Source organism: Amblyraja radiata, chromosome 1 (assembly GCF_010909765.2).
Source record: "Amblyraja radiata isolate CabotCenter1 chromosome 1, sAmbRad1.1.pri, whole genome shotgun sequence".
NCBI lineage: Eukaryota > Metazoa > Chordata > Chondrichthyes > Rajiformes > Rajidae > Amblyraja > Amblyraja radiata.
Window position 1 is genome coordinate 125,871,146 of NC_045956.1, and position 27,520 is coordinate 125,898,665.

Consider the following 27,520-nt stretch of genomic DNA (forward strand, 5'->3'; position numbering starts at 1 on the left):
ACAAAAATCCTGTTATCCTGTAACCAACTATGCTTGATTGTCCAACTGCTTATTTGCAGTCATCCTTTAAAAATTCACAGACATTATGATTTTCTTCATTTAGCACTAACATATTTCCAGCAATATCCTGCAGCTTGCAATAAAATCAGCCTAACATTCTTTTTATTGAAAGAAATGTGCAAAGTGAGCTGTTTTGTTTACATCTGTACAGCACAGTGGCACAACTGGTAGAGCTGTTGCCTTACTGTGCCAACGACCTGGGTTCGATGCTGACCTTGGGTGCTGCCTGAGTGTAGTTTGTGTGTTCTCCCTGTGACCACGTGGCTTTCCTCCGGGTGCTTCGGTTTCCTCTCACATCCCAAAAAAAATGTCTGGGTTTGTAGGTTAATTGGCCTTTATAAATTGCCCCTAGTGTGTAGGATGAGAAAGTGGGATAACATAAAACCAGTGTGAACTGATGATCAATGGTCAGCATGAACTCAGTGGGCCAAAGGGCCTATTTCCATGCTGTATCTTACAATTCAATTTGAGAACTGTCATTCAGTTAGGTGGGGTTGAAGGACCACAGGCTCCAGTCTGCAACAGCTGTAATGCTGCTCAAGCCAAAATAGCTAATTTGGCTTGTCATTAAATTTCTGTGTATCTTACTAATTAAGCAGCATTGAAGATATTTTGTTGTTAGGGTTATTTTTGGTAGCAGTTTAGAATTAGAGAAAATTGCCCAGTTTAATTAAAAATTGTAACCTTTAGTATCTGATTAAGGCCTCTGCATATATAATCTACAACCAATGCACCCTGCACCCCCAAAAAATATACTTTCATCCTTTGATGGTAGACATTAAATGAATTGGTACATGGGAACAGAATACTTGCCTTACAGAAATCTGCAGCCTGATGGATACTAATTTCAATTTTTGCTTGCAAGATAAGGGACTTTTAGAAATTAACCTCCAAATTGCCTTTTAAATATGTATAATTTAATTTAAAGAGAAAAAAAAATCTTTTTGTGATATTATGTTTAGATCAGTTGTTACTCGTGAAATAAATAATCTGCCATTTTTCTGAACAATAAGCTGTTTGGTGTGGCGAAATTCAGCTTATTTTTACAGTAGGATCTTGCTTCTTTATCCAATGCATTGAGTAAAAATCCCCAGTGAATTCACCATTGCATACATTCAGGAGTTTAGTTTCACCACTCGTGTAGCAACAAATAGGTTCCAGGTGAGCACTAACTGCCAGCTATGTCTCCTTTTGTAAGATAATTAGACATAAGTTGGCAACCAATCAGACAAAGTGGCTCAAATATCCCATCTGGAATCAATTTTATTGCAATGATGTTCTGTAAAGAAAGTTTCTTCTATTAGTAGTTAGTGTTGGAAAAAAGGCAAACTTGCTCGAAGGAGATGCATGACCAAATTTGAGAAGGTAAAAGGTTAATAGAATAAGTACGGTATTTTTACACTGCAAAAGAGTACAGGACAAAACTATAGGAATGTAGTTCTACAATTAGGGGAAGTAAGGCTTTTTTATGTAATATGTATTTAGAAAGTTGACATAGTATATTTGATCAGCATATAAGCAAAGTAAACTGTGATGTGATGAACCTGAAGATAATTAACCTAAACTGTCAGAGTATCATGGCCAAACTCCCCAATTTTGAAGCAATTCTGGCTCTGGAAGACCCTGATGTGGTGATAGGTACAAAGTCCTGGTTAAACATCGCGACTGGTGAAGTGTTCCCTTCACACTTCAATGTTTTTCGCCGTGATTGTCAAAATGCTAATAGGGGGAGGTGTTTTCATAGCCGTTAAGAACACCTTTGTTGCTACTGTTGAAACCAATCTCCAGACAGACTGTGAGCTGATATGAATCTCAATTTGTGTACAAATAAATTATGTAGTGTGACATTTGAACAAAAACCGTTACAAATTATCCTGATTATACTACTGATGGAAGAACAAACCTGGCCAACCTGATTTTCATTTGTCACCGGTAGACAAAAATGCTGGAGAAACTCAGCGGGTGAGGCAGCATCTATGGAGCAAAGGAGATAGGCAACGTTATCGGGTCGAAACACTTCTTCAGACTTAGCAATTAGGAAACCATTTGGCAAATGGGTTTCAATCACTCCAAATGCTTTTCCATGAGAGTTACTCATAATGCCAAGCCGATCATGAACCGGTACAAAATGGGAGACAGCCTGCTTAAAGAAGTTGATCACCACCCATACCTGGAAGTTGAACTCACATCTGGCCTAGCCTAGAACAGACACATACACCAGATTGCCACAAAAGCAAACATAACTTTGGACATTCTCCGGAGAAACTTATCCGGTTGTGACAAATCAACTAAGGAGGGAGCATACAAAGCACTTGTCCGCCCACTGTTGGAATATAGCCAGACAATATGGGACCCTCACCAGAAAAATAACATTGACACCGTTGACAAGGTTGCGAGGTGTGCAGCTCGGTTTATCTATAACGACTACTCAAGACAGTCAAATGATTCCAATATGTTAAATTGCCTTGGCTGGGAGTCGCTGGAGTCAAGATGTACCAAAGCCTGCTTATGTATTGTTTTCAAGGAGACTCATCATCCCTAATAACATATCTCACTAGCGTAAATTTTGTTCTGGCAGTTGTCCAAAACAAGTGTGGTTGATGAGTGTAATGATCTCCCAGTTTTGTATTTCCTTTGAAGTGAATAGAACTTTGGAAGAATTGGAAAGTACATCACTGATTCATTACTGTCCATTTGATATTTTTTCATTCAAGATTAAAGTTAGAACGGAGATGAGGAAATACATTTTCACACAGAGAGTTGAGAACCTGCAGAATTCTCTGCCTCAGATGGCGGTGGAGGCCGGTTCTCTGGATGCTTTCAAGTGAGAGTTAGATAGAGCTCTTAAAGATAGCGGAATCAGGGGATATGGGGAGAAGGCAGGAATGGGGTACTGATTGTGGATGATCAGCCATGATCCCATTGGCTGTCTCGAAGGACCAAATGGCCTACTCCTGCACCTATTTACTATTGTCATCTTGAATCACATCCTTGTTAACCAGTTCTTGCATTAGTTCAAGATTCAGCTGCCTGGTATCACAATTGTCCACAACTAATTAAGCCCCAACTCAAATTTATGAAATCCTATCAACTACATTGCTTCATTGAGGCCCTTCAGTGTGCTTATTTTCTTAGGTATACAGGGACTCATTGGAGCATTTCAAAAGTGTATCCAGATTAATTTAAGAAATCAAGTATTGTAGAGAAAGTCAGCGCAATGAGCACAACCTTTGGTCTATGTTAGGTGTATTTTCCTGACTGGGAGCTTTAATGTCATGTTTTAAGATCACCCCAGTCTGTTTGAAGAATTATACATTCGGAACAGATTTCTTCTTTAAGTAACTTTGCATGGATTAGTTGGACTGAATGAACTGTTTCTGTGGTGTAAATCTGAGTAAGTAACCCATGATGATGAATGTGGAACAGCACTGGAGAACAATGGACTTGCAAATCCTAACCTTTAGACAAACCCCCAATAGATTTTGATCAAGGACATGTCTTTAGGTTTTCAACAACCACTGAGACACAGGGAATATAGGTTACTTTATGGAAGAGGAGGGGGGAAATAACTTATGTAGGTTACTTCAATGCAGGGAATGTAGGTTACTTCAAGATGGAAGAAGAGGGGAAAAATAACATTGCTCATTAATCAAAACTAGCATTGGTTGAGAGATCAGTAGAATGTGGGTAGGCACACTTGAGCAATGATCACACCATCAAGTTAGATTGACGTATGAATGCTGTGTAATAATTGCTAAAATACTTTTCGTACTTCCTTTAAATTGAGAATTTTCCTGATATTATTTTTAAAAGAAAAAATGTTTTGAACTGCAATACTGACCTTAAAAATACTGACACTGTCAGTCTATGTGGTGCCATTGTAAAAGCGGTAGGGATGACGATTAGGTCTGCAATGCAATGCTTTATCCCATGCAGTCTATAATCAGAAACGGAGATGAGTCTGCAAACACTGTAATTGATCTCAATTCCCTTGGGTTTCATGAAGAGAAGGTTGCCTAGATTCCTACTTCTGAATGCTTTCCAGCGAGCCGTTTGCACGTAAATATTGGGTGTTGACTGGAGCAGGACTGGATTTCCCACACAATGTTTTAAACCTTACTTTACATATGATTAATGGAAATCTGGGGAAAAATACCAGAGGTTGACAGCCATTCATGGTTTGGAAATCTGTGTAATAAAATATTTTTGTCCAATGCATAAAGGAATGTAATCAAAAGGAAGATGGCTAAATGTGTAGTTCTTATTATGTCATAGTCTCACAGCATGGAGACAGGCTATTCCGACCTCCACATGCTGATCAGTGGGACGTCTGTATTAATCTCATCTTCTCATAGAATATAAAATATCAATTTGGTTCTGGGTCCTCTTCCCATGACTTGTGTTTGGAGGTGTCCATGCATATGGTTTGAACCATGCTGTTGTTCAAGTGCAGCACAGACCACTCAGCCAGAAGTTGATCTATTACAAACAAGTGAGATTAGCTTTGGCATCACTTGAAAGTGATCTGATTGACCACGTCTGAAACTCTGGATCCACCAATTTAACCCTGCGATACCTGAACCACATTTCCAAAATTCCTGCCCACCAGCCTAATCCTTTGTGACAAAATGTCCCTGACTTTCAAGGATTGGAAAGAATAAAGAAAGAGGATAACAGTTTTTGGATTTGGAACTGCTGATATAATGAAGGCATGGGACATTATGTGCTCAGTGCAAAGATGGCAACCTTTTATTGAAAGTTGGAAACATGATGTTTTTTAAAGTTGTCAGTAAAAGGGAGCATTGTGTGATGCGCAAAGGAAGTGAATTAGATACTTTCTTCCAAACAGATATGAGCTGGCACTCTGTAGGGTGATATCACTTGGCTGTTGCAGATTTCTTCATTTGGGTATTGGTAATTTTTTTTTTCTAAATTGTCCCAGGATTGATTGACTTGCATGGCCATTTAAAGCACAATGAAGAGTCAACTACCTACCTGTGGGAATTCTTGTGTAAATTAAGTACTGGGTAAAGGCAGCAAACTCCCTTGCCGAAAGACCTAGTGAGCCAACTATTTGTTTACAACACTCCGTGATTAGCATTCTGATTAAATTTAATTAACAGTTTAAATACCTCCGTTGTGGTGGGATTTGAAATATCTCTGGGTTACTAATTCCATATCGCACCCCAATTGCTAGGTAATCTATGTTTTGATTCATGTTTGGAAATGGGAGCCTATTGCCTCAGCATTTCCTTTAGCTAAATACTTGTTTGTCTTTTCTTCTTACTTGTTTTGTGTATCTGCAATATAAATTGTTCCTTTTAACGTGAACCTGGGAATGCTTTAGCAGTGGCTAGTGAAACCGAACTATGATAGTTTTTGTGTAAACATGCATCATGAAGTTTGCTTCCTGTTATGTGGTCAGCATTTCGCCACATGAATTCAGAACAAAAAAAAAGGTTTAATTGCTAAATGATGTTAAAACTGAATGAAGCAACTTGAAATCGCAAAGACTGGAAATCATGGAGGTTCAATAGACATTGCAACACAAGCTGTCATCAACACTAAATATCTATTCTGAACCATTTTTTGTGATGGAGAAGTGCTTTTCCACTGTATGAGAGGAAAAACTCAAGAGCATCTCTCTCTTAGTCTACAAGCTTGCATGTCTTGAAGGATTAATTTAGAATAACATTAGCATTATAAGACATCCCTGTTTTATAATGTGTGGTACCAGGAGAACATGAAGGATAAATTAAAAAGCATTTGTAATACGTTATTAAATAGCATTTGTAATCTGTTGTTAAATTTTAAGGCAAATACTGTGTGGCTTAGTCTGGACAGTCCAGTTTGTAGAGTTATCAATTGTTAATTTTCAAGGAAGTGGGCATCATGTAGCTGAATAGAGAACACTTTAAATAGTCATGCATCAATGTGACTCTGATCTATTTTTACTGATAATAATTGATGGAAGAAGTAATTAATACTACAGAGATCTTCTAAATAGCATCGTGAGACTGCCAAACTTCGTCATAACCCCAAATATCATTGATAGCCTCAGTCCTGCAGAAACCCATTTGTCTCACATTTCTCTCTCTCAGAATGAACATAAGATGCTACCAATGTTTTTGCAACATATTGTAAATGGCTCCAGACATTTTGCAAACTACTTGATACAAATGGACAAATGCACATAATTGCTGTTGAGCACTACGTGAATGTTGCGTGAGAGAAAATATAAGGCGTGCCATCCTGTGCTTAAATTACTGATGACCTTCAGGAAAGAAAACTGGTGTCCTTGCCCACTGTGTTTCAATCAATGCAGTTAACTCTTAACTGTCTTCTTAAAAGACATAACAGACTTCCTAGTTTAAGGACAATGGGGATGGAGGTTATTGGTGCTCCTTGTAATTATGTTCATACCTTGTAAATGAATTGTATCAGTTTAAAAGTTTAATAGAAAAACATTTATTTATTGATTTTTTTTTTGCACATTGGAAGCATGAATATAATCTGCTGTTGTAAAGTTATCTGTTTAAGGTGCACTTAAAATTCTTTTTTCCCTCCCTACAGCTGGTATGCCACTGGGTGTTCTAAATGTGGCCAAAATAAAACCTTATCAAAGAGGTTTTTACTGTGATGATGAAACCATCAAGTATCCATTCAGGAACAGTACCATCACTTCCACTGTCCTGTATTCAGTGGGGTTTACACTGCCCATATCAGCTGTAAGTAGCTCAGACAATCTGTGGGACAATTGTGGCTCATCACAAACATCTTGGCAGGATGGAAGCATTGGGAAAGATTAAACTATGATGTTGACTTGTGGTTACTAGTTTATTTATCATGAAACCCACTTTATTATTGTTTCATTTTTATATTAGTTTTCTAGCGTTAGAGAAAATGCATCATTTTAAAATTAATTTTAAATATTTTCTACAAAGGCTGAATTTCAAACTGTCGGCTCTTCTCCAATAAATATGTAGAAATGCCACACAGTCAACATAAGAACACTGGCTGTACAAAGATGGCGGGGTCATTAGCTATGTTTGTAGGTTGCTCCCTTTTTGCTATAAACCTTTAAGGTGTGTATAATGCGCTTTGGTGGTTTGGAGGGCCAGAGAATAGCTAGTGCCTTAATTAATATAAGATGCTTGTTTTAAAAATAGACTTTTGTATGACTTGCAGTTGCATGCATCTTAATGCTGACTGTTCTATATTGGCTGCTAATGCTTTGATCTGTGAGAGGTGCCAGCACTGCAAATTTGGGCACTGGCTTGGTCTGTGTTATTATATTATATATTTGGGTATTTATGCAAAATAAATTATTTCTTCTGCCATTCTGCTTTGCTATTCCTGAATTTTCGTTCCCCAGTATTTTTTTTAGTGCACTCTTCCAGTTTTTAATGTGAATTAGTTGCAAACATGATTAACTTCCCAGCTGCAGTTCCAATATCCTTAATGGTGGAGGTTAGTTCTTGGGTAGTCTTTGACAGAGCACTTCTCATTTCACAAATGGCTTCAGCACTTGAACAGCAGTAATCAACTTGAGTCGCTTGTTAGTTTTCTGCCTGTCATGACACAATTTGCTGTCCTTGCCCCAGTTTTAGCCTATTCTTGGCTAAAAGGTACAATGGAGCTGGAGCATTCTAAACCTGAGGGCAGGACTAGAATTGTCCAGCCCTCAGTTGAAGAGTACCATTGACTAAAACGGAAGAACATTTGGCGTGCCCTCTTCATTAAATGAAAAGTCAATAGTAGCAGAAGGAAGCAATCACTGTAATTAGATTGAAGATGTCAGGGCAGACAGTCCAGGCTGCAGCTCTGTGTCAAAAGGCCACATGTTACCAAGTCAAGCCTGAAGATGCTTGAGAATGGAGCTGGAAGCAGTGAAGAAATTAATGGTTAACAAAGGTAATAGCCAAAGTTCAGATAGGATCCAAAAGACACGATACGAGTGGTGCTCACAGTACAACTGGTTATTTTTATTAACACTTTAAAGATGACATTTACTCTTCTGAAAAGAGAGAACGACGTGGATTGTTGTTGTATGCCTCTCATGTCCCTTTCGGTGTATACACCATGTTAACCAAATCCAGATAATGGGTTTCAGCCCGAAATGACAACTATCCCTTTCCCTCCACACATGCTACAAGACTCACTGAGTTTCTCCAGCAGCTCTCCTTTTATTCGCTCCAGACTCTAGCACCTGCACTCTCTTGTGCAAATAGTTCCCTCATAGTAAGTTCTTATAAATACCAATGTGGTTAACAATGAAATAATCTATTATTGTGACGTTGATTTAGTGATTGTGGATAACTCCGGTGCTACTCTTTTTTTTGCTCTTCCGTATTAACCTCTCACCTGAACATTGACGTCTCCAACAGTGTTGGATTCCCTCAGCTTGGATTTTCTTTTGGAGTGGGAGTTGATTCCTGTAAGAGTGTCACCACCAGTCCTAAAGCTGCTGTAAAATAAACTCTGTATTCTTGTGTTATGTTAAACCTTCAGGAATTGAGAACAAGAAAAACATTGCTTTCATGTTTCCTGTTGAGTGGGGTTCTTGCAACCTTTGAAAGTGTTGCTTTCACTCTGTGATGGGAATTGATCTTTGTATTTCCCTGTGCAGGAATTGCTCCAATATTGTGTTTAAAATGCAGCATGGCAAAATTAAGTCAACATGGAATGGTTGCTTTTAAAAGGGCTTTCTCACGGTGCGACCTGAAGCAAGACTTAACAAGAGTTTAACATCGTGGGAACCTCTGCGATAGCAGTACGGCATTCGTGGACCACCGAGGACCTCCGTGGTGCTAACGGCAGGTAGTCGTGTAACTTTGTAAGGTCGGGAGAAAATTCAAACATTTTTGAATTTCTCCAAGAGTGACGAGCAGCGTTGCAACATTGAATGAACGCTGATGCCAGTGCGATATCCGTGCGATATCCGTAATGACACTTGCGGGTACCGTGGGAACTCCTGCGAACGGTAAACCCGGAAGCTTGACAGAAGGGACATAAGGTGAGTTAAAAAGGTGGTCTCAATATCGCCAATGGACCATGTGTCCATCGAGGACGTCCCACCTAATTGTCATTGTTTGAGAATCTTTTTCACAGTAAAAAGACTTGCAGAGATGCCTCTCAGAAAAGCGCAAAGAAAGGGGTCAAAGAAAGTCAGAAAGTTTTTAGCCATGCAGGTAAATGAGGAGGAAACTCAGCAAGAGAGACAGGTGGAGAGGCAAGAGGAGATGCCAGAGATACCACTGCCTGCGGGCTCCTTGGAGCAGGGAGAGGGTGATCAAGGTGGATTTCAGATTGCCTCCCCAGTAGTGAGTATAACAATATATTAGTTTATGTACAGGAGAACAATTTAATGTTATCCATGATTTAAAAACATACAATGCTACAGATGTAAAAGTGCTGTTTTTGCAGTTTCCTTTAATTTATCTTATAAAAGTCTGTCTCCCTGCAAAAACAGCACTTTTTCATCTTTTCATCTGTAGCATTGTATGTTTTTAAATCATGGATAACATTAAATTGTTCTCCTGTACATAAACTAATGTATTGTTATAGATACTCACTACTGGGGAGGCAATCTCAAATCCACCTTGATCACCCTCTCCCTGCTCCAAGGAGCCCACAGGCAGTGGTATCTCTGGCATCTCCTCTTGCCTCTCCACCTGTCTCTCTTGCTGAGTTTCCTCCTCATTTACCTGCATGGCTAAAAACTTTCTGACTTTCTTTGACCCCTTTGCGCTTTTCTGAGAGGCATCTCTGCAAGTCTTTTTACTGTGAAAAAGATTCTCAAACAATGACAATTAGGTGGGACGTCCTCGATGGACACATGGTCCATTGGCGATATTGAGATCACCTTTTTTACCCACCTTATGTCCCTTCTGTCAAGCTTCCGGGTTTACCGTTCGCAGGAGTTCCCACGGTACCCGCAAGTGTCATTACGGATATCGCACGGATATCGCACTGGCATCTGCGTTCATACAATGTTGCAACGCTGCTCAAGTCACTCTTGGAGAAATTCAAAAATTTTTGAATTTTCTCCCGACCTTACAAAGTTACACGACTACCTGCCGTTAGCGCCACGGAGGTCCTCGGTGGTCCACGAATGCCGTACTGCTATCGCAGAGATTCCCACAATGTTAAACTCTTGTTAAGTCTTGCTTCAGGTCGCACCGTGAGAAAGCACCATTAGTGCTGTGATATGATGGAGTTCGTATTACAGTAAAACTATTGTCTCAAACTTGCTTTACATTTATTTGAAGTTCCATTGGTTACTCGTAGCTTTCCATCAGATGTAATCTGATTTCTTCCTGTTATTCTCTTTGTTGAGATTAAATATGTATAGCATAAGGGAAAGGAATTGTGGAACAACTCAGTTTGTTTCCTGAAAATTTCCTCCACAAATTTCTTTGAAGTTGATCTGTTTAAATTAATAAGAAAACTAGTTTGTAGTGCATAATCAAAAATAAGCTATTTTGCTGCTTGTTCATTCGTTTATGGTTTCATATTTGCTGATGCCTTTCACAATGCAAGATTTGTACTGATTAAAATATAAATAGCATGAGAAAATGGAGCACCAGTAGGCGATTTGGCCTGTCAAGCCTGCTCTTTTAGTCATTCTGATCATGGTTGATGCCTTTAAGCTCTTGTTTCCTCTTCTGAGTTCCCATATTATGCAGGGCTGCCAACTCTCACGCTTTGAATTTGGACAAATTCTCACGTTCTCACGCGGATCACAAATTTCTCACGCTCTGTTGTGAGAAATTCTGTGATCAACGAGAATTTCAAAACTCATATCAAGTGCATGGGCCGCGAGTGTTGGAGAGCTGGGGCTGAGAGAGGGATGCAAGCAGAAGCAGCGGCGGGGACAGATGCGAACGTGGGGCTAGCGAGTGTTTGCCGGGCTGGCGAGAGTTTGCTGGGCTGGCGTGTCGCTCGCTGCAGCTCCGGCCAAGAGTCCCGGTCCGTTGGGGGCGTCGGAAGCGTTGCGCCGCTGCCGTTAGAATCTATGTGCCGAATTTGTCCTGGTAACCGGCATGGACCAGGCTGTGGCTCGGTGCATCCTGGAGGACCGGGCAGTAAATGAGTGTCACCTAACGCAGCAAGTAAGGCCATGTCCTGCTCCCGGCATAGACCAGGCTACGGCTCGGTGCATCCTGGAGGACAACCAGTAGCTGCTGGAAGTAGGTACCAAGCACTGGGTAGAAACGGTGGAAGATAGTGACCTTCAAATGGGGGTGGTTGGAGAAAGCATCCTGCTTGCCTGCGAGATTTTCACTTACTGTAACTGCAGGAAAAATGTTCCCGATGTTGGGGGAGTCCAGAACCAGGACACACACAGTTTAAGAATAAGGGGTTGGCCATTTAGGACTGAGATGAGGACAAACTTTCTTCACCCAGAGAGTTGTGAATCTGTGTAATTCTCTGCCACAGAAGGCAGTGGCCAATTCGCTGGATATTTTCTCGAGCTAGAGAGAGTTACATTTTGCTCTTGAGGATCAAGGGATATGGGGAAAAAACATGAAAGAGGTACTGATTTTAGATGAACAGCCATGATCATATTGAATGGCAGTGCTGGCTCGAAGGGCTGAATGGCCTATTCCTACGCCTATTTTCTATGTTTCTATGCTTGAATGGAGCCCTGAGGAACCCCGCATGTGAGTTTTGTACGTTCTGATTCAAAATTACCAAGGGAAACAAAATAATCCCGATCTTTCAAGTAAGATTTGAACCAGTCCAGCACAGAACCAGAGAGTCCCACCCACTTCTCCAGTCTGTCAAGCAGTATGTTGTGGTCCACCGTATCAAAAGCAGCACTGAGATCTAGCAGTACCAAAACTGAAGCTTTTGATGCATCACTGTTTAGATGTATGTCGTTTAGGACCTTAGTGAGTGCAGTCTCGGGGTTGTGATATGGCCGAAATCCCGACTGGAAAACATTAAAAATATTGTTTTGGGTCATAAAGCAGTAAATTTGTTGGTAAACTACCCTTTCACTAATCTTTGCCAAAAATGCTAAATTAGATATGGGCCTGTAATTGCTCATAGCTGAGGCATCCAAATTAGGCTTCTTCAATAGGGGCTTGATCACTGCTGTTTTTAAGGCTTCGGGAAAATGCCCCGATTGAAGGGAAGTGTTTACTATGTTCAGTACTTCTGGTGCAACACTGTTAAAAATATTTTTAAAGAAGCTTGTGGGCAGCAGATCAAGACAGCAGGTAGTGGACTTTAGCTGTTGAACAGTTTCAGTCAGAGATGCACAATCTAAAAGTTTAAAATGTTGTAGATTCATTAGTGAATCTGGAGGCATAGGTGACAAAGCCATGTTCCCTGAGGTGGAGCTAGACATTGTTTGTCTTATCTTCAGAATTTTATCGGTGAAGAAATCTGCAAAGTCATTGCACGACTTGCTGGACAGGAGCTCAGGAGGGACTGATGATGAGGGGTTTGTCAGTCTATCGACAACGGCAAACGGTGCGGGAATTATTATTTTTGTTGATAACCTCTGAGAAAAAGGACTGCCTTGCCCCTTTCAATTCCTGATTATAGATACGGAGGTTGTCTTTGTAGATGTCGTAGTGGACCTGTAGTTTGGTTTTTCGCCACCTACGTTCGGCCTGTTACACTTTGTTCTTTGGGATCTCACTGCTGTGGCATTTCTCCATGGTGGCTTTTTCCTTCCAGATAAAACCTTGGTCTTTAGTGGTGCAATAGCATCCATAAGAGTCATAACATTGGAGCTAAAACCATCCACAAGGTCATCGACAGAGGCCGAGGGCAGAGTTGGTGGTGGTGTATAGGCCTGAGTAAACAATGCGCCGGTGTTTTCATTGATACAGCGCCTTTCGATCACCTCTGGTTCTTTTCTGATACTGCTAGCGGAGATGGTCATTTAAAAAAATACACAGTGGTGATCGGAAAGAGCAACATCAGTCACCATAGCATCAGAAATGTCGAGACCCTTGGAAATAATCAGATCCAATATATGCCCCCTATTGTGAGTTGGCTCTGTTACGTGCTGATTAAGTCCAAAGTTGTCCAAAATGTTCAGGAGCTCTTTTGTACCTCCATCCTCTGCATTATCTATGTGAATATTAAAATCACCCACTAAGACAACACAATCGAAATCAATGCATACAATGGACAGTAATTTGGCAATCTCATCAAAAAACTGTGCATCATATTTTGGTGGCCTGTAAATAGTTAAAAGTATTGTTCGCTGGGGAGAACTCAGCTGAGCAGCGACATATTCGAAGGAGTTGAAATTTCCACAGGACATTTTCTTGCATTGTAAAGTCTCTTTATATAAAATGGCGACTCCACCTCCTTTTCTGTGTATTCTGGCTTCATTTATAAAAATAAAACCGGGAGGTGCTGATTCAATCAAAGCTGTGTCACTATTATTTACACTTAACCATGTTTCTGTTAAAAAGATAAAGTCAAGATTTAGCCTAATCTTATTCATAGCTAATCCAATTTAAAGCATAAATATTGCATTCAAGTGTGAGTTAAGATACTCGCTACAGTATGCACCAGATTGCACAATTTCAAGCTGAAAAATATAAAAGGTGTGCAAACAAATAAAGTTGTGGGACCCTCCCACAATCTCGCGCCACCCCCATCGGTCGCTACGCTCCATCGGGCTTGGTCTCTCGCAATTTCTCACTCCCAACTCTCACCCAGTGTTGGCAGCCCTGCCATATTGTAATTGTTATCTCATGAATCAATCATTGATTCATTGCAAAGAGTCTGAAGAAGGGTTCCGACCCAAAATGTCACCCATCCTTTTCCTCCAGAGATACTGCCTGACCCACTGAGTTACTCCAGCACTTGGTATCTATCTTTGGTATAAATCAGCATCTGCAGTTCCTTGTTTCTGCACTGAACCACCATCATTTCATAGTTTTGTGATCTGATTGGAAGTGATTGGATGTTTCCATGAATCATTTGTCCCAAATTAATTTTTGATATTGAATCAATATATGAAAAGGATGATTGAGAGATGACTAGCTGGTCTGTCAAATTTACCACTGAATCACTGTAGGAAGGAACTGCAGATGCTGGTTTACATCAAAGATAGACACTAAATGCTGGAATAACTCAGCAGAACAGGCCGCATCTCTGGCTGGAAGGAATGGGTGATGTTTCGGGTCAAGACCCTTCTTCTGACAGGTCAGTCTGACAGATTGTCTACCACCGAATTAGCCTGAAGAATTACCATTGAGGCTGAACCCCTCTTACTGCTGTTAGCCCTACAATCTTCTGGAAAAAAAAGCCTAGGGCTAAGAAGGGAAACAAAAGATATACTGGAAAAGTTTGTCTTTGATTCCCTTTAGACAAGCATTATCTTTCCATGCTGTTTCCTGGGCTAATGTTATCAGCAAAAAAAACACATCCCCTAGCATTTGCCAATCTGTTGTCCACTCCCTCTTTCTGAAATGTTTCCAGGAAGCTCAATGGAAAACATAATAAGCAGCCCATAAATCAGGGACTAAAATCAAAAACAATAAAACCCAGGGTAATACAGGCAAAAAATTGAATAATGGCAGATAGGCGCTAGACAGCTATTGGATCTGTAGGCAGAAAATAGCCAGGCACATTTAAATTTAAACATCTTTATCACGGCCTGCATGGGTGCATTTTTCTCCCCTGTGGGCAAGTTGGATGCCAAGCTATGTAAATTCCTATAAAGTCATCATTAGCTAAGTAGCATCAATGAGTCTGCATGTGCAGGTCAGTTTCTTCCACAACTTTCAGACGTTGCACTGGTGATTATTTTTGAATAATGACATTGAGTAGCACATTAAAAAAAGTCTTCCTTTCATCCATCCTGTACATCACCATTTTGACTGCAGCAGCCATTAGAAAGAATGCCTGCCGACCCGTCGTTGCCTATCTTCTTCATCCTTGTGTGCTACGTCTTAATCTGTGTCAATTCAGCTTGGGCTCAGATTATTGATGGTCTGAGGTGCCATTTGGTGTTATCCACAAACATTCCAATATGGAAGTCTCTGTACCCACATTTTAATTCTTGAATTGAGTGCAGTTTTTAGAAGCAGTGATTATGTGAGTGATTATGAAAATAAAATTGAACAGTGAAATGGCATGTTATCAGTAACATCGTTTCTGATATGATTTTAGAATGCAAGTCTGATTAAAACAGTGCTAATAATAGAGAGCCATTAATAACCTACTGAAGTGCTCGGGCAATGTAAAGTTATGGCACTGAAATAATCTCGCAATAATAATAATAATAAATTTTATTTAATGGGCGCCTTTCAGACATCTCAAGGACAACTTACATAGTAATCGGAATAAAAACATATAATCGGAATAGAACAGGTAAAAAAGACATCACAGAGACACAAATTAAAAACAGAATTCAATCCAAAAACAAAATTAAAAACACAGTGTGAATACACTTTTCTTATTGAAATACCTTGTGAACTATTTGTATATAATACTCTTAAGGTATCCAACATCAGCCTCAGAGGAACATCAGATTTTCAAACCAGCGTATGTACCCCTGATCCTACTGCACCATTTGGCAGTATTGTTATTGATCCAAAGCCTCAATCATGAGCCCTTCTCATTTCCAAATTATTTGATTCTTTTGTGTCAAAATATCAAATGAATAACAAGCATGAAATCAATGGTAAAATATTGAAAGCTCTCTGAGGTTGAGAATTTTGCAATTAAAAAAAAAAAAAAAAAATCTCTTAATTTGCAAATCTAAATGGCTGATCTGTTATGCTGTACTTGTTATCCTAGTTCTTAAATCTGCAACCTGTCAGAAGATCCCTAAAAGAAAATTCAGGCAGGGTGTAAAAAAAGTATTTAATCCCATACCAAGAGTATTCTACAACACAATGAAAGATATGCAATTTCAAAGATATATTTTGATAGATTTCATATTTGCATAGTTAATGCTTAATATGACCTTCTTGTAAATATCTTCCCCTTCAGGAAGGACACTTTTGATAGAGAAGTGGCCTGGAGCATTTTCTTAAAAGTGTTTGAAGTGGGTCAAGCTGGGTCACAAGGTTAACCCGGTCTCCTTGTTTAACATGGAATCAATGGATAATAGGTTTATGTTTATTATTATTGTCACTGGTGTTGAGGTACAGTGAAAAGCTATGTTTTACATTCTATCCATACAGATTAGATATAACATATATACAGTAGATGTAGTCAGTTCAAATTCCAGTACAATAGATAGAGCAAAGGGGAAGATACAGAGTGCAGAATATAGTTCTCAACATTGTAGCATATCAATTTCTTAGACAAAGTCCAATGTCCTCAATGGAGTAGAGGTAAATCGAATCGTACCATAGCTTAAGGAAGGACCGTCCAGAAGACTGACAAGTGAGGGGAATAGGCAGTTCCTGAGTCTGGTGGTGCACACTTTCAAATACTGCATCTTCTGTTGGATGGGAGCAGAGAAAAAGAAATGACACGGTGGGACTTCTTTGATTACGTTGGCTATTTTTCTGAGGCAGCGTGAAGTGTAGATTGAGCCAATCTACACTTTTAGTTTTGTGAAGGACTGGGCTACATTTCTAAAACTCTACAATTTCTTGCGGTCTTGGACAGAGCTGTTGCCAAACCAAGCTGTGTTGCCACCTGACAGTATACTTTCTATGGTGCACTTGTAGAGGATTATGAGTGATTAAAGGCATGGCAAATTTTATCGGCCTCATCAGGAAGTAGAGGTGCCGGTGTGTCTTCTTGGCTATCGCGTCAATCGGGTTGGTCCCCAACAGACAATTGGTAATAATGCTAAGAAACTTGAAATTCTTAACCATTTCCACATGAGCACCATTGATGTTTATTGGAGCATGTACCCCACCAAGCTTCCTGAAGTCAGTACTAGCTCCTTCATCTTGCTGACATTAAGGGAGAGGTTATTGCCCTGACACTGTGTCACTAAGTCATTCCTTTTTGTCATTAAGGATTCATAGAGTGATACAGTGTGGAAACAGGCCCTTCTTGCCCAACTGGCCAACAATGTCCCAGCTACACTAGCCCCACTTGGCTGTGCTTGGTCCATATCCCTCCAAACCTGTCCTATACATGTACCCGTCTAACTGTTTCTTAAACGATGGGACAGTTACAACCTCAACTACCTCCTCTGGCAGCTTGTTCCATTCACCCACCACCCTTTGTGTGAAAAGGTTACCCCTCGGATTCCTATTAAATCTTTTCCCCTTCACCTTGAACCTATGTCCTCTGGTCCTCGATTCCCCTACTCTGGGCAAAAGATTGTGCATCTACCCGCTCTATGATTTTGTACACCTCCATAAGATATCCCCTCATCCTTCTGCGCTCCATGGAATAGAGACCCAGTTTACTCAACCTCCCCCTATAGCTCGCACCCTCTAGTCCTGGCAAAATCCTCGTAAATCTTTTCTGAACCCTTTCAAGCTTGACAATATCTTTCCTATAACATGGTGCCCAGAACTGAACACAATATTCTAAATGCAGTCTCACCAACTCGGCCACAGTGGTGTCATCTTCAAACTGGTACTGTGAATTGGAACTGAATTTGGATGTACTGTCGTGAGCAGAGGACTGAGACCAAATCCTTGTGTGGCACTGATGCTCAGAATTATTGTGGAGGAGTTGTTGTCACCGATCCTGGTTGTTGGCCAGAAAGTCGAAAATCCAGTGGCAGAAAGGGGAGCTGATTCCTAGATCCTGGAGTCTAGAGATGAGTTTAGATGGGATTATGGCATTGAAAGCAGAGCTATTCAACCTCCCTGCCATTGACTCGATCCACACTTCACACTGCTTCGGCAAGGCCACAAACATAATGAAGGGCAAGTCTCACTCCCTCTCTCCCCACTCCCATCAGGCAATATATATCAATGATTTGGATGAAGGGTTTTTAAAGTAACCTTAGCAAATTTGCAGATGACACAAAGCTGGGTAGCGGTGTGAACCGTGAGGAGACTGCTATGAGGATGCAGGGTGACTTGGACAGGTTGGGTGAGTGGGCAGATGCAGTTTAATGCAGATAAATGTGAGGTTATCCATTTTGGTGGCAAAAACAGGAAGGCAGATTATTATCTAAATGGTGTCAAGTTGGGAAAAGGGGAAGTACAACGGGATCTGGGGGGTCCTTGTTCATCAGTCACTGAAAGTAAGCATGCAGGTACAGCAGGCAGTGAAGAAAGCAAATGGCATGTTGGTCTTCATAACAAGAGGATTTGAGTATAGGAGCAAAGAGGTCCTCCTGCAGCTGTACAGGGCCCTAGTGAGACCACATCTGGAGTATCGTGTGCTGTTTTGATCTCCAAACGTGAGGAAGGACATTCTTGCTATTGAGGGTGTGCAGCGTAGGTTTACAAGGTTAATTCCCGGGATGGCGGGACTGCCATATGTTGATAGATTGGAGCGGCTGGGCTTGTATACTCTGGAATTTAGAAGGATGAGAGGGGATCTTATTGAAGTATATAAGATTATTAAGGGTTTGGACATGCTAGAGGCAGGAAACATGTTCCCAATGTTGGGGGAGTTCAGAACTAGGGGCCATAATTGGTAAGCCATTTAGAACGGAGATGAAGAAAAACTTTTTCACACAGATTTGTGAGTGTATGGAATTCTCTGCCTCAGAGGGCGATGGAGGCTGGTTCTCTGGATGCTTTCAAGAGAGAGTTAGATTAAGGGATATGGAGAGAAGGCAGGAACGGGGTACTGATTGTGGATGATCAGCCATGATCACATTGAATGGCGGTGCTGGCTCAAAGGGCCGAATGGCCTACTCCTGCACCTATTATCTATTGTCATAAGAGGTACAGAGGTTTGAAAATGCCTATCTCCAGATTTAGGTACAGTTTCTTCCCAGCTGTTATCAGGCAACTGAACCGTTCCATCACCAACTAGAGAGTGGTCCTGACCTACCATCTACCTCATTGGAGACATTTGGACTATCTTTAGTTGTACTTTATTGGACTTTATCTTGTGCTCAACGCTACTTCCATTATCCTGTATCTGTACACCATGGGCGGCTTGATTGCAATCGTGTATCGTCCTTTTGCTGACTGGATAGCACGTAACAAAAAGCTTATCACTGTACCTTGGTACATGTGACAATAATAATAAACTAAACTAAACGGGTTGTAGGGACGACACTTTACTGTAAGATATTCCAATTCTGGGGAGCAGGAGTTCACTAGGAATGCCACATCCGAGCACCATGCAGAGTTTTTTAGAAAGCCGACCCCTGCTTTTTTAACCTTGTCTGAGGAAGGCAAGAAGCCCTCGGCTTGAATGGCACTGTCAGGTGAGGCAGGGGTGAGCAATTTATCTGCAAAACAGAGCACGCAACAGTCCCTCAACTTGTGCTGTAAGTTTCCTTGCTTCAGAATTTCAGAAGTAAAATAATTTTTCTGTTTTCTAATTTTCTGCTCTTCTGTTAAAATCAAGAATACTTGGATCTCCTTTTGTGATTCAGCAATACCAAATATGTTATTGTTGCTGTTAGAAAAAAATAAATTCTAACAGGGTCGTTTTATTGGAATTTCTAAAATCGTGCCTTTTTCCTGTTTTTCCAAAGTTTCTATTGCTTTTGTGACTGATGACAACAGATTCAGAACAGACCGCAATTGAACTTGAGACTTTGCCCATTTGTGTCACTTTAATCTGCATAGTGATACACCCTACTAATTAAGTACCAGGAAGGGTGATCAACATTGCGTTATCAGTGAACCGTGACAATATTTACTTTGATGTCAGGCTGTACTTCTGTACTTTGTCCTTTTTCATGGAAAGATCATTATTTCAGATTATTTGACTGAGTTTGGCTTGGGCTTCACATTAGATTGTTAAAGTTCATGGCATGCTCAGTTTGAGTTCTAGATGCAATTACTAACTCTTCCGTTCCATTCATTTGTCTGTTTGATTTGGGTGGGGCAATGGCATGTGTAACTTAATCCTGATAAGTGTGAAGTGACGCACTCTTGTAGGTCAAATAAAGGTAGAGCCTTGGGAAACATAAGTCAATGAGAAGCAACTGTCAATGTGACTTCCTTCTTCAAAGAATGGGAGAAACCCATTAGGCAGGGAACTGCCATAAGGTGCTAGATTCAATAATAAAAAAGGAAATAGCTAATCATTTAGGATGCTGAATATAATTAAATTGATTCAACATGAGTTTTATGAAAGTTAATTCATGTTTGAAAAATTTGCTTGAAAAGGAACCTGATGGAGGTAAACAAAATTGAGTGTCATAAATGAGTAAGAAACTTTCCCTCATGGCAGAAGTGACTAAGACCAGAGGGCATAGGTTTAAGTTATGGACTAAGGTTTACAGGGGATCGGAGGAATAATTCTTCCTACTGAAATCTGGACTATTTGAGAAAGTGATGAAGTCGATATTCTCACAACTTTTAAGAAGCATCTGAATGAGTACTTGAATTACCAAGGAATAGTAGGTTATGGATAAGGTGCTGCTAACAGTACAGTTCTGCAGGCTCTGCCATTTTTGTCGTCTCTCAAATGGTATTGACATTGACTGGTAGGCACCTGGTGGCAGATACTGTTTTATGAGCACTGTTTTTAGTTGTTCGGTGAAATAGTACAAAATGCAGAAAACGCGAAATTAAGGTCTGACATCGAAATTAATATTAGAGCAAATGAAAGGGAGGCTTTGTGGAGCATATTAATCGATCAAGGGAAGTTTAGGGAGCAAAGGGTCTGAAGAAGGGTCTCGACTCGAAATGTCACCCATTCCTTCTCTCCGGAGATGCTGCCTGTCCCACTGAGTTACTCCAGCATTTTGTGTCTTCCTTTAGGGAGCATAGGTTTAGGGAGGGAATTGCAATGATGGAGACAGATGAAAGTAAAGCTATCGGAGTCATGGAATCATACAACATGGAAACAGGTCCATTAGCCCAACTGATTCATGCCAACCAAGCTGATCTCAATCCATTTGCTTACATTGTGGCCTTATCCCTCTAAAAATAACCATCCATGAACCAGTTAATGTGTTTTTTTAAACATTATAGTTGTACCTATTGCTACCACTTCCGTTGGCAGCTCATTCCAGATACCCACCACGCTCTGTGAAAAATATGCCTTTTAGGTCTCTCTTAAATCTTTCCCCTCTCCCCGATTCTGATAATAAGACTGTGATCATTCACTTTATCTTTGTCCCTCATCATTTTTTTTTAGCTCTTATAAGGTCACCCCGCAGCCTCCTTTGTTCCAGGCTTAGTCCCAACTATCCAGTCTGTCTTTTTAATTCAAGCCTCCAGTCTCAACACCATCTTGTTAAATTTTGTCTGCATCTTCTCTATCTTAGTCGCATCCTTCCTCTAGTATAGCGACCAAAACACACAATATTCCAGGTGCAATCAACGTGTTGTGCAGTTATAACATTAAGTCCCAACTCTTGTACTTAAATAACTTGTTGAATGCAAATGTACCGTATGTTGCGTTCACCACAATGTCTAACTGTGTCGCCACTTTCAGATAACGATATACCTGTACCCTGCTAGTGTATAGGAAGGAAGTGTAGATGCTGCTTTGCACCTAGATAGACACCAAATGCTAGTGTAACTCAATGGACCAGGCAGCATCTCTGGAGAAAACGATTAGGTGGCGTTTCGGGTCAAGACCCTGCTTCAGGCCTGAGCCGCTCAGTTACTCCAGCATTTTGTGTATACCCTGCTAGTGATGGAATGATTCCATATCAGGAGGTGACTGTGGCCAGAACTGGAGGAATATAGATCTCAGAAAGTTAGAGGGCTAACTAGGGAGATGATTACAGACAGAAAGGTGATTTAGGCCATTGAAAGATTTAAAACCAGGGTGAGTATTTTAAGTTTGAAACCTTGCAGGATTTGAGATAATGAACTTGTTTCACTTAGGATGTGGCCTGTAAATGTGTTGATGATTTTATTTGGAATGGAATTGGCAGGGAATTGGAAGCAGAATCTTTGGTTGACATTTTTAATATATTTTCCCATCCCCTGCATGGATTCTGTGACAAATGTTACACTGACTAAAATGAGTTAAATAATAACTGCATTGACGTGCCCTATCAATGTGTTTTTTACTGACTATTACATTGAGATATGTAGCCACTAGAAACTGAAGAGATCTTTGTAATTCTTAACTACAGATTATCACAACTGTATAGATCGCAACAAAAGTAAAAACTTGTGAGATCGTTTTCCTCTGTTTGTGTAATTGACTTTGCTCTTATCACGATGAGCAGAACATTCAGTAAAAGTATTAAAAATTGTAGCTCTTTAAAAAATAAATAAAGTTGTAACTTTGAGATAACTTGTGAACAACAATAGGACATTTAGTCCCTCGAGCATATTCTGCTGATATAGAGATCATGGCTAGCTTGTTTCCTCTTTTATCTCCCTTCATTTCATATAATTTTATATGCCCATATTGTAAAAATCAATCATAAACTTAATAATGTTAACTGAACTAACTAACGCCTGACATTTTGTGAGATGACTTCTACCCTTCCTGATTAGACTAGTGCTGTTGTGCATAGTTCTAAAGACTTGGGTTGTGCATAGTTCTAAAGACTAGTGCTGCTGTGCATACTGTAGTTCTAAAGACTGCTGCGGTCCCAGGATGGAAGTGGGTGCAGAGGTTTTGGATAGATGCTACATCTCCTGCGGTTGCTGGGGAAAGTGGCTGGGGAAGAGGCATGTTGGGTGGTCAAGGATGAGTGAAACAAGGAGTTGCGGAGAGAGTGGCCTTTGCGGTAAAAGGAGGGGTGGGGACTGATGGTGGGATCATCTTGAAGGTGGCAGAAATGTCGGAGAATGTTGTGTTTGATACGGAAGCTGTGGGGGGTGGGGGGGGGGGGAGATAGGTGAGAACCAGAGGAACTCTATTCTAGTTCTGTCTGGAGGGAGGGGGCGTGAGAGCAGAACTGCAGGTTCATAGAAAATACATAGGTGAGGGCTCCATCCACAGCAGCAATGGGGAAGCCTTGTTTATTGAAGAAAGAAAACATCTCAGATGTCCTTGAGTGGAAAGTCTCAACTTGGGAGGAGATGTGGCAGTGACAGAGAAAAATGGATGATATCCTTTCAGGAGGCAGGGAGGGAGAAGGTGTAGAGTCAGATAGAGGAAGGAGTCAGTGGGTTTTTACTAGATGTCAGCCGATACTGTCCCCTGATATGGAGACGGAGAGATTGAGAAAGGGGAGAAATGTGTGAATTTGAGGGCAGGGTGGAATTTAGCAGTAAAGTTGATGAAAACAACAATTTCTGCACCGGTTCAGAAGGCAGCCCTGGTGCAGATTTGGGGAATGATGCTGGGGTATGTTTGGAACAAATAGCTTTCAACAAAACCAACAAAAGGACATGCATAGCTGGGGCCCATATGGGTACCCACAGCTCCATCTTTGTCTGGAAGTTTGCAGGTCCTCATCTCCTGCTAAATATTTTGCTGATAAACATTTCACTCAAAGTTTCAACCGCCCCCCCAAAAATGTATTCCAGGCTGCCAATGTATGTGAGATAGTCATACAGCAAATTATGACACGTAAAAGAGTCCATCAGTTCACTGAGTTACTCCTTTCCATCAACCACCCATTTACACTGACCCTGCAGTAATTTAATCTAATTTTATTCGCTCTACATTCTCAAAGCAGAGTCACTGTCTCCTGAATAAGTTATAGTTCTGGACTATTAATTCTGAGTAATTCTGTGGTTTGTAATGTGCAGCTGCTCTGGAAAGGTGCCTGGGATATTAAGAGAAGGTCAAAAGCAAGTGCCGGTGAGAGCAGAAATGGGCTGGAGTAATGTCAGCCCATCACCTCCCTTGCATTTCTCTATTCTGCTGTTGTATTTTGGTTAGAATGCAATGGAGTTGTATCATTTGCTGTTGCATTTCACCCCCTACTCCCGTTTAACTTTGAATTTTTTGATATTTGCCAATAACCCCCTTGGCCTTTTGTTTAGTTTCAGAGCAAATGCTGCAGTATTGACAGCTGAGAAATGTCAAGCAGTTTGAATTTAGATTTCAAAGTTAACAACCTTTTACTATTATGTTCATCAAGAAATGGCATGCTAGATGTGGCTAGGCGTTTGCTGGAATGTTAGTGGTTCCACTCCGTGGGCCTTTCAAGATTATTTATATCACTAACGCCTTGGCTTCATTTAATTGTTCCAAGTCACAGAATTCTGTTTCAGTTTTGTGGTAGCAATTGACGATCCATTAAATAATATTTAAAAAATCAATTAGCTTGTGCCAAAATACATCTCATGATGGACAATCTCAAATATTTGTACAATAGACAATAGGTGCAGGAGTAGGCCATTCAGCCCTTCGAGCCAGCACCGCCATTCAATGTGATCATGGCTGATCATCCCCAATCAGTACCCCGTTCCAGCCTTCTCCCCATATCCCCTGACTCCGTAATCTTTAAGCCCTATCTAGCTCTCTCTTGAAAGTATCCAGAGAACCGGCCTTCACCGCCCTCCGAGGCAGATAATTCCACACTCACAACTCTCTGTGAGAAAAAGTATTTCCTCGTGCAGTTTCTGCATGAAAAATAACAACTAATTATTTTCTTCTGACAAAGCCTAGTTACCTGAAAGCTATTGCATATGTTAAACTCCGGGAAATGTTCTGGTCCGCCCAATTCAATGTAGAATAGATGAGAGGCAGGTATGCAACAGTATTTGAATTAAAGGAAATTGATTCATATAATAAATTTGAATTCTCTTAAGCTATGTTATTTAAGAAAATGCGATTCCATGTGTATGTTTATTTCCTTTTCAGTGGTGTTAGTAAGATAGTCAACTAGGTTATCTGAATCAAGAAAGCTTTCCTTTCAGTCACACCTGCAGTAAATGTTGATTTAGTACTTAGTATCACAGTAGCGACCAATTCCAACAGCAGCCTATACAGACCAGTAAAAAATAATCATTGAACCCAGCAACAATAGTAAAACCTGACTTTTGGTTTCCTCACAGGTGCTTCTACGAAGAGAAATACCAGAATTTTCTACATGAATCTCTCAAGTCTTTTAGGGACATTGGTGACTCTCGTATTACGGGGAGATTGTGTTTCTATAAAATGGTTTTAATCGCAATTTTCCATAATGCAAGGTCATGTCATCTACATGTGTCAGGAAATGCAAATCAAAAAATGAAATGTGTTTATTATTTTTTTTTTACAAATTCTGTAAGAGCTCATTTTAATCCACATTTCAAAGTTTCAGGTAGTGATTTGTGAATTCTGTAAGGGTAAAATTCTGTTACCTGAATGATTGTAACATGGGGGTTGCCTGCATTTGTTAGCATTTCTCACTTTTCTTTCAATGATCTGTTCATTATCTTTTGCAGCAATGATGCACATTAGAAATGATTTAAAAAACACTTAACAGAGATGACTGTTTCGTGTTTACATAACATAGAGATAACAAATATTATTTTGAGAAACAATTCACATAATATGTTGCTGCACATATAGTAGGTTATTATGTCTAACTGCTGTTATCATTTCCCGTTCGCAAAGCCTATTAGAAATTTGATTACATAGACATGGAACAGTAGAGCCCAGGAACAGGCCCTTCAGTCCATGATGTCCCTGCTCACCATGATACCAATTTAAACTAATCCCATCTGCCTGCACATGGCCTATATTCTACTGTCCCCTGCCTCTTGGTCTATCCATATAAATGTTTAAATTTGTCCTTGTATCATAAAATACATCGAATGGAGGTTAATTCCATTAATTTGATCTTCTGTTCACATCAGAGTGTTTATTGGAAGTTGAAGCATGCACATGTTATTCAATTGACCATTGATAGATGCCCATTATGTACATATTTGTGCCTGCTGCATAAATTCATGAAGTCTTGGATCAAAGATGTTATTTGATGTCACTGTGATTACATTGCTTTTTCTTTCTTCCCCATGTTAATGAACAAGGTTGAATTTGTTAAGGCATTCAAACAAACCTCTTCAGTAGTTCACCTAAATGTTCACTTGTGCATAGAAATATCAGCATCTGATTGACTGTAGGGGGGTTATGAACTAAGAAACTGATCCCGGTATAGAAACATAGAAAATAGGTGCAGGAGTAGGCCTTTCGGTCCTTCAAGCTAGCACCGCCATTTAATATGATTATGGCTGATCATCCAGAATCAGTACCCCGTTCCTGTATGAATCAAGGAAGAAAACCATGTAGAAATAAATAGTTTCATTGCAAAGCTTTTGGCATTCTATTGTGAAGAGCTAGTAAAGACAGCTGCAGGAAACACACAGTTCAAGCCTAAGATGGTCTGTTAAAATGCCGGGAGACTGAAAGTTCATTAATATTTCGTGAAAATGATTCGGCTAATCTTTCATTATCCTTTTATCTGATTCTAGGTTGTTTCTTTTTGTGCTGCTGTTTTTAACGCTTTTTTTTCCTATTTTACTTCTTGTGCCATCCATTGCCCTAAATGGCTGGCTGGTAGGCAGTCATGCTGACTGCTGCTGCTCACTTGGTTGACAGGATGCACATGGCGGAAGATATGACGGGCACTTTTCATGCCCTCTGTTGCAATCTACCCAGAGATGTCTCTATGTGTGACTTCATAAATCAACATGTTGGTTTGCTGAAGTGCAACAGGTCGGGCACCTTTAAACTTTCCACTGTTTTAGACATGTCCGCAGCTTGTTGCGAGTGAACTGGTGCATTTGTATCAGGTAATGTTTGGACGTCAATCACGGAGAAGCATGTATCATATCTAATTAAACTGACAGATTGGTTTCTTGTTGCTTTACTAGCTGGATTGCCTTTTGCAATTCTTTCATCGATGCGCACTCCATTCAGACGAGGATTTTACTGTAATGATGAAACCATCAAGTACCCATACAAAGAAGACACCATATCCTACCAATTATTAGCTGGCATTTTTATTCCAGTTGTTCTACTGGTAGTAAGTCAACATTTTTATTCCACACAATTGTTGCTTTCACTTGTTATTGTAAATTATGTTGCTTAATAATTGGCAAGAATATGTCACGCAAGGGAATCTACGGCTTGCTTGACTCTTTGACACTTACAACGGAATTCGGGAAGTTCCAATCACTGTCTAGTTAACTGTTCGCTCTTTGGTGGCAATTTGGGCCATGAGAATTAGAAACATAGACAGGTGCAGGAGTAGGCCATTTGGCCCTTCGATCCAATATGGTCATGGCTGATCATCAAAAATCAGTACCCCGTTCCCCATATCCCTTGATTCCTTTAGTCCTTAAGAGCTAAATCTAACTCTCTCTTGAAAACATCCAGTGAATTGGCCTCCACTGCCTTCCGTGGCAGAGAATTCCACAGACTCACAACTCTGGGTGAAAATGTTTTTCCTCATTTCAGTCCTTATTCTTAAACTGTGACCCCTGGCTCTGGACTCTCCCAACATCGGGAACATTTTTCCTGCATCTAGCCTGTCCAATCCTCTAAGAATGTTATATGTTTTTAT

The 27,520-nt window shown here is 40.4% G+C and overlaps 1 protein-coding gene across 3 annotated transcripts in view; it reads left to right on the forward strand.

Annotated features, from left to right (window-relative positions):
- The window catches only part of plpp1 (phospholipid phosphatase 1), a 107,573-nt gene that overhangs the window by 24,334 nt on the left and 55,719 nt on the right, over positions 1-27,520 (forward strand). The window contains exons 1-2 of one of the 3 annotated variants that reach the window (XM_033030601.1): positions 6,653-6,788; positions 26,829-26,980. In XM_033030601.1, coding sequence (XP_032886492.1) covers positions 26,858-26,980 — 123 coding nt within the window. In that variant the 5' untranslated portion in view covers positions 6,653-6,788; positions 26,829-26,857. Of the gene's footprint in view, positions 1-6,633; positions 6,789-26,828; positions 26,981-27,520 lie in introns of those variants that run through there. The other 2 variants (XM_033030582.1, XM_033030591.1) reach the window with 2 other exon arrangements.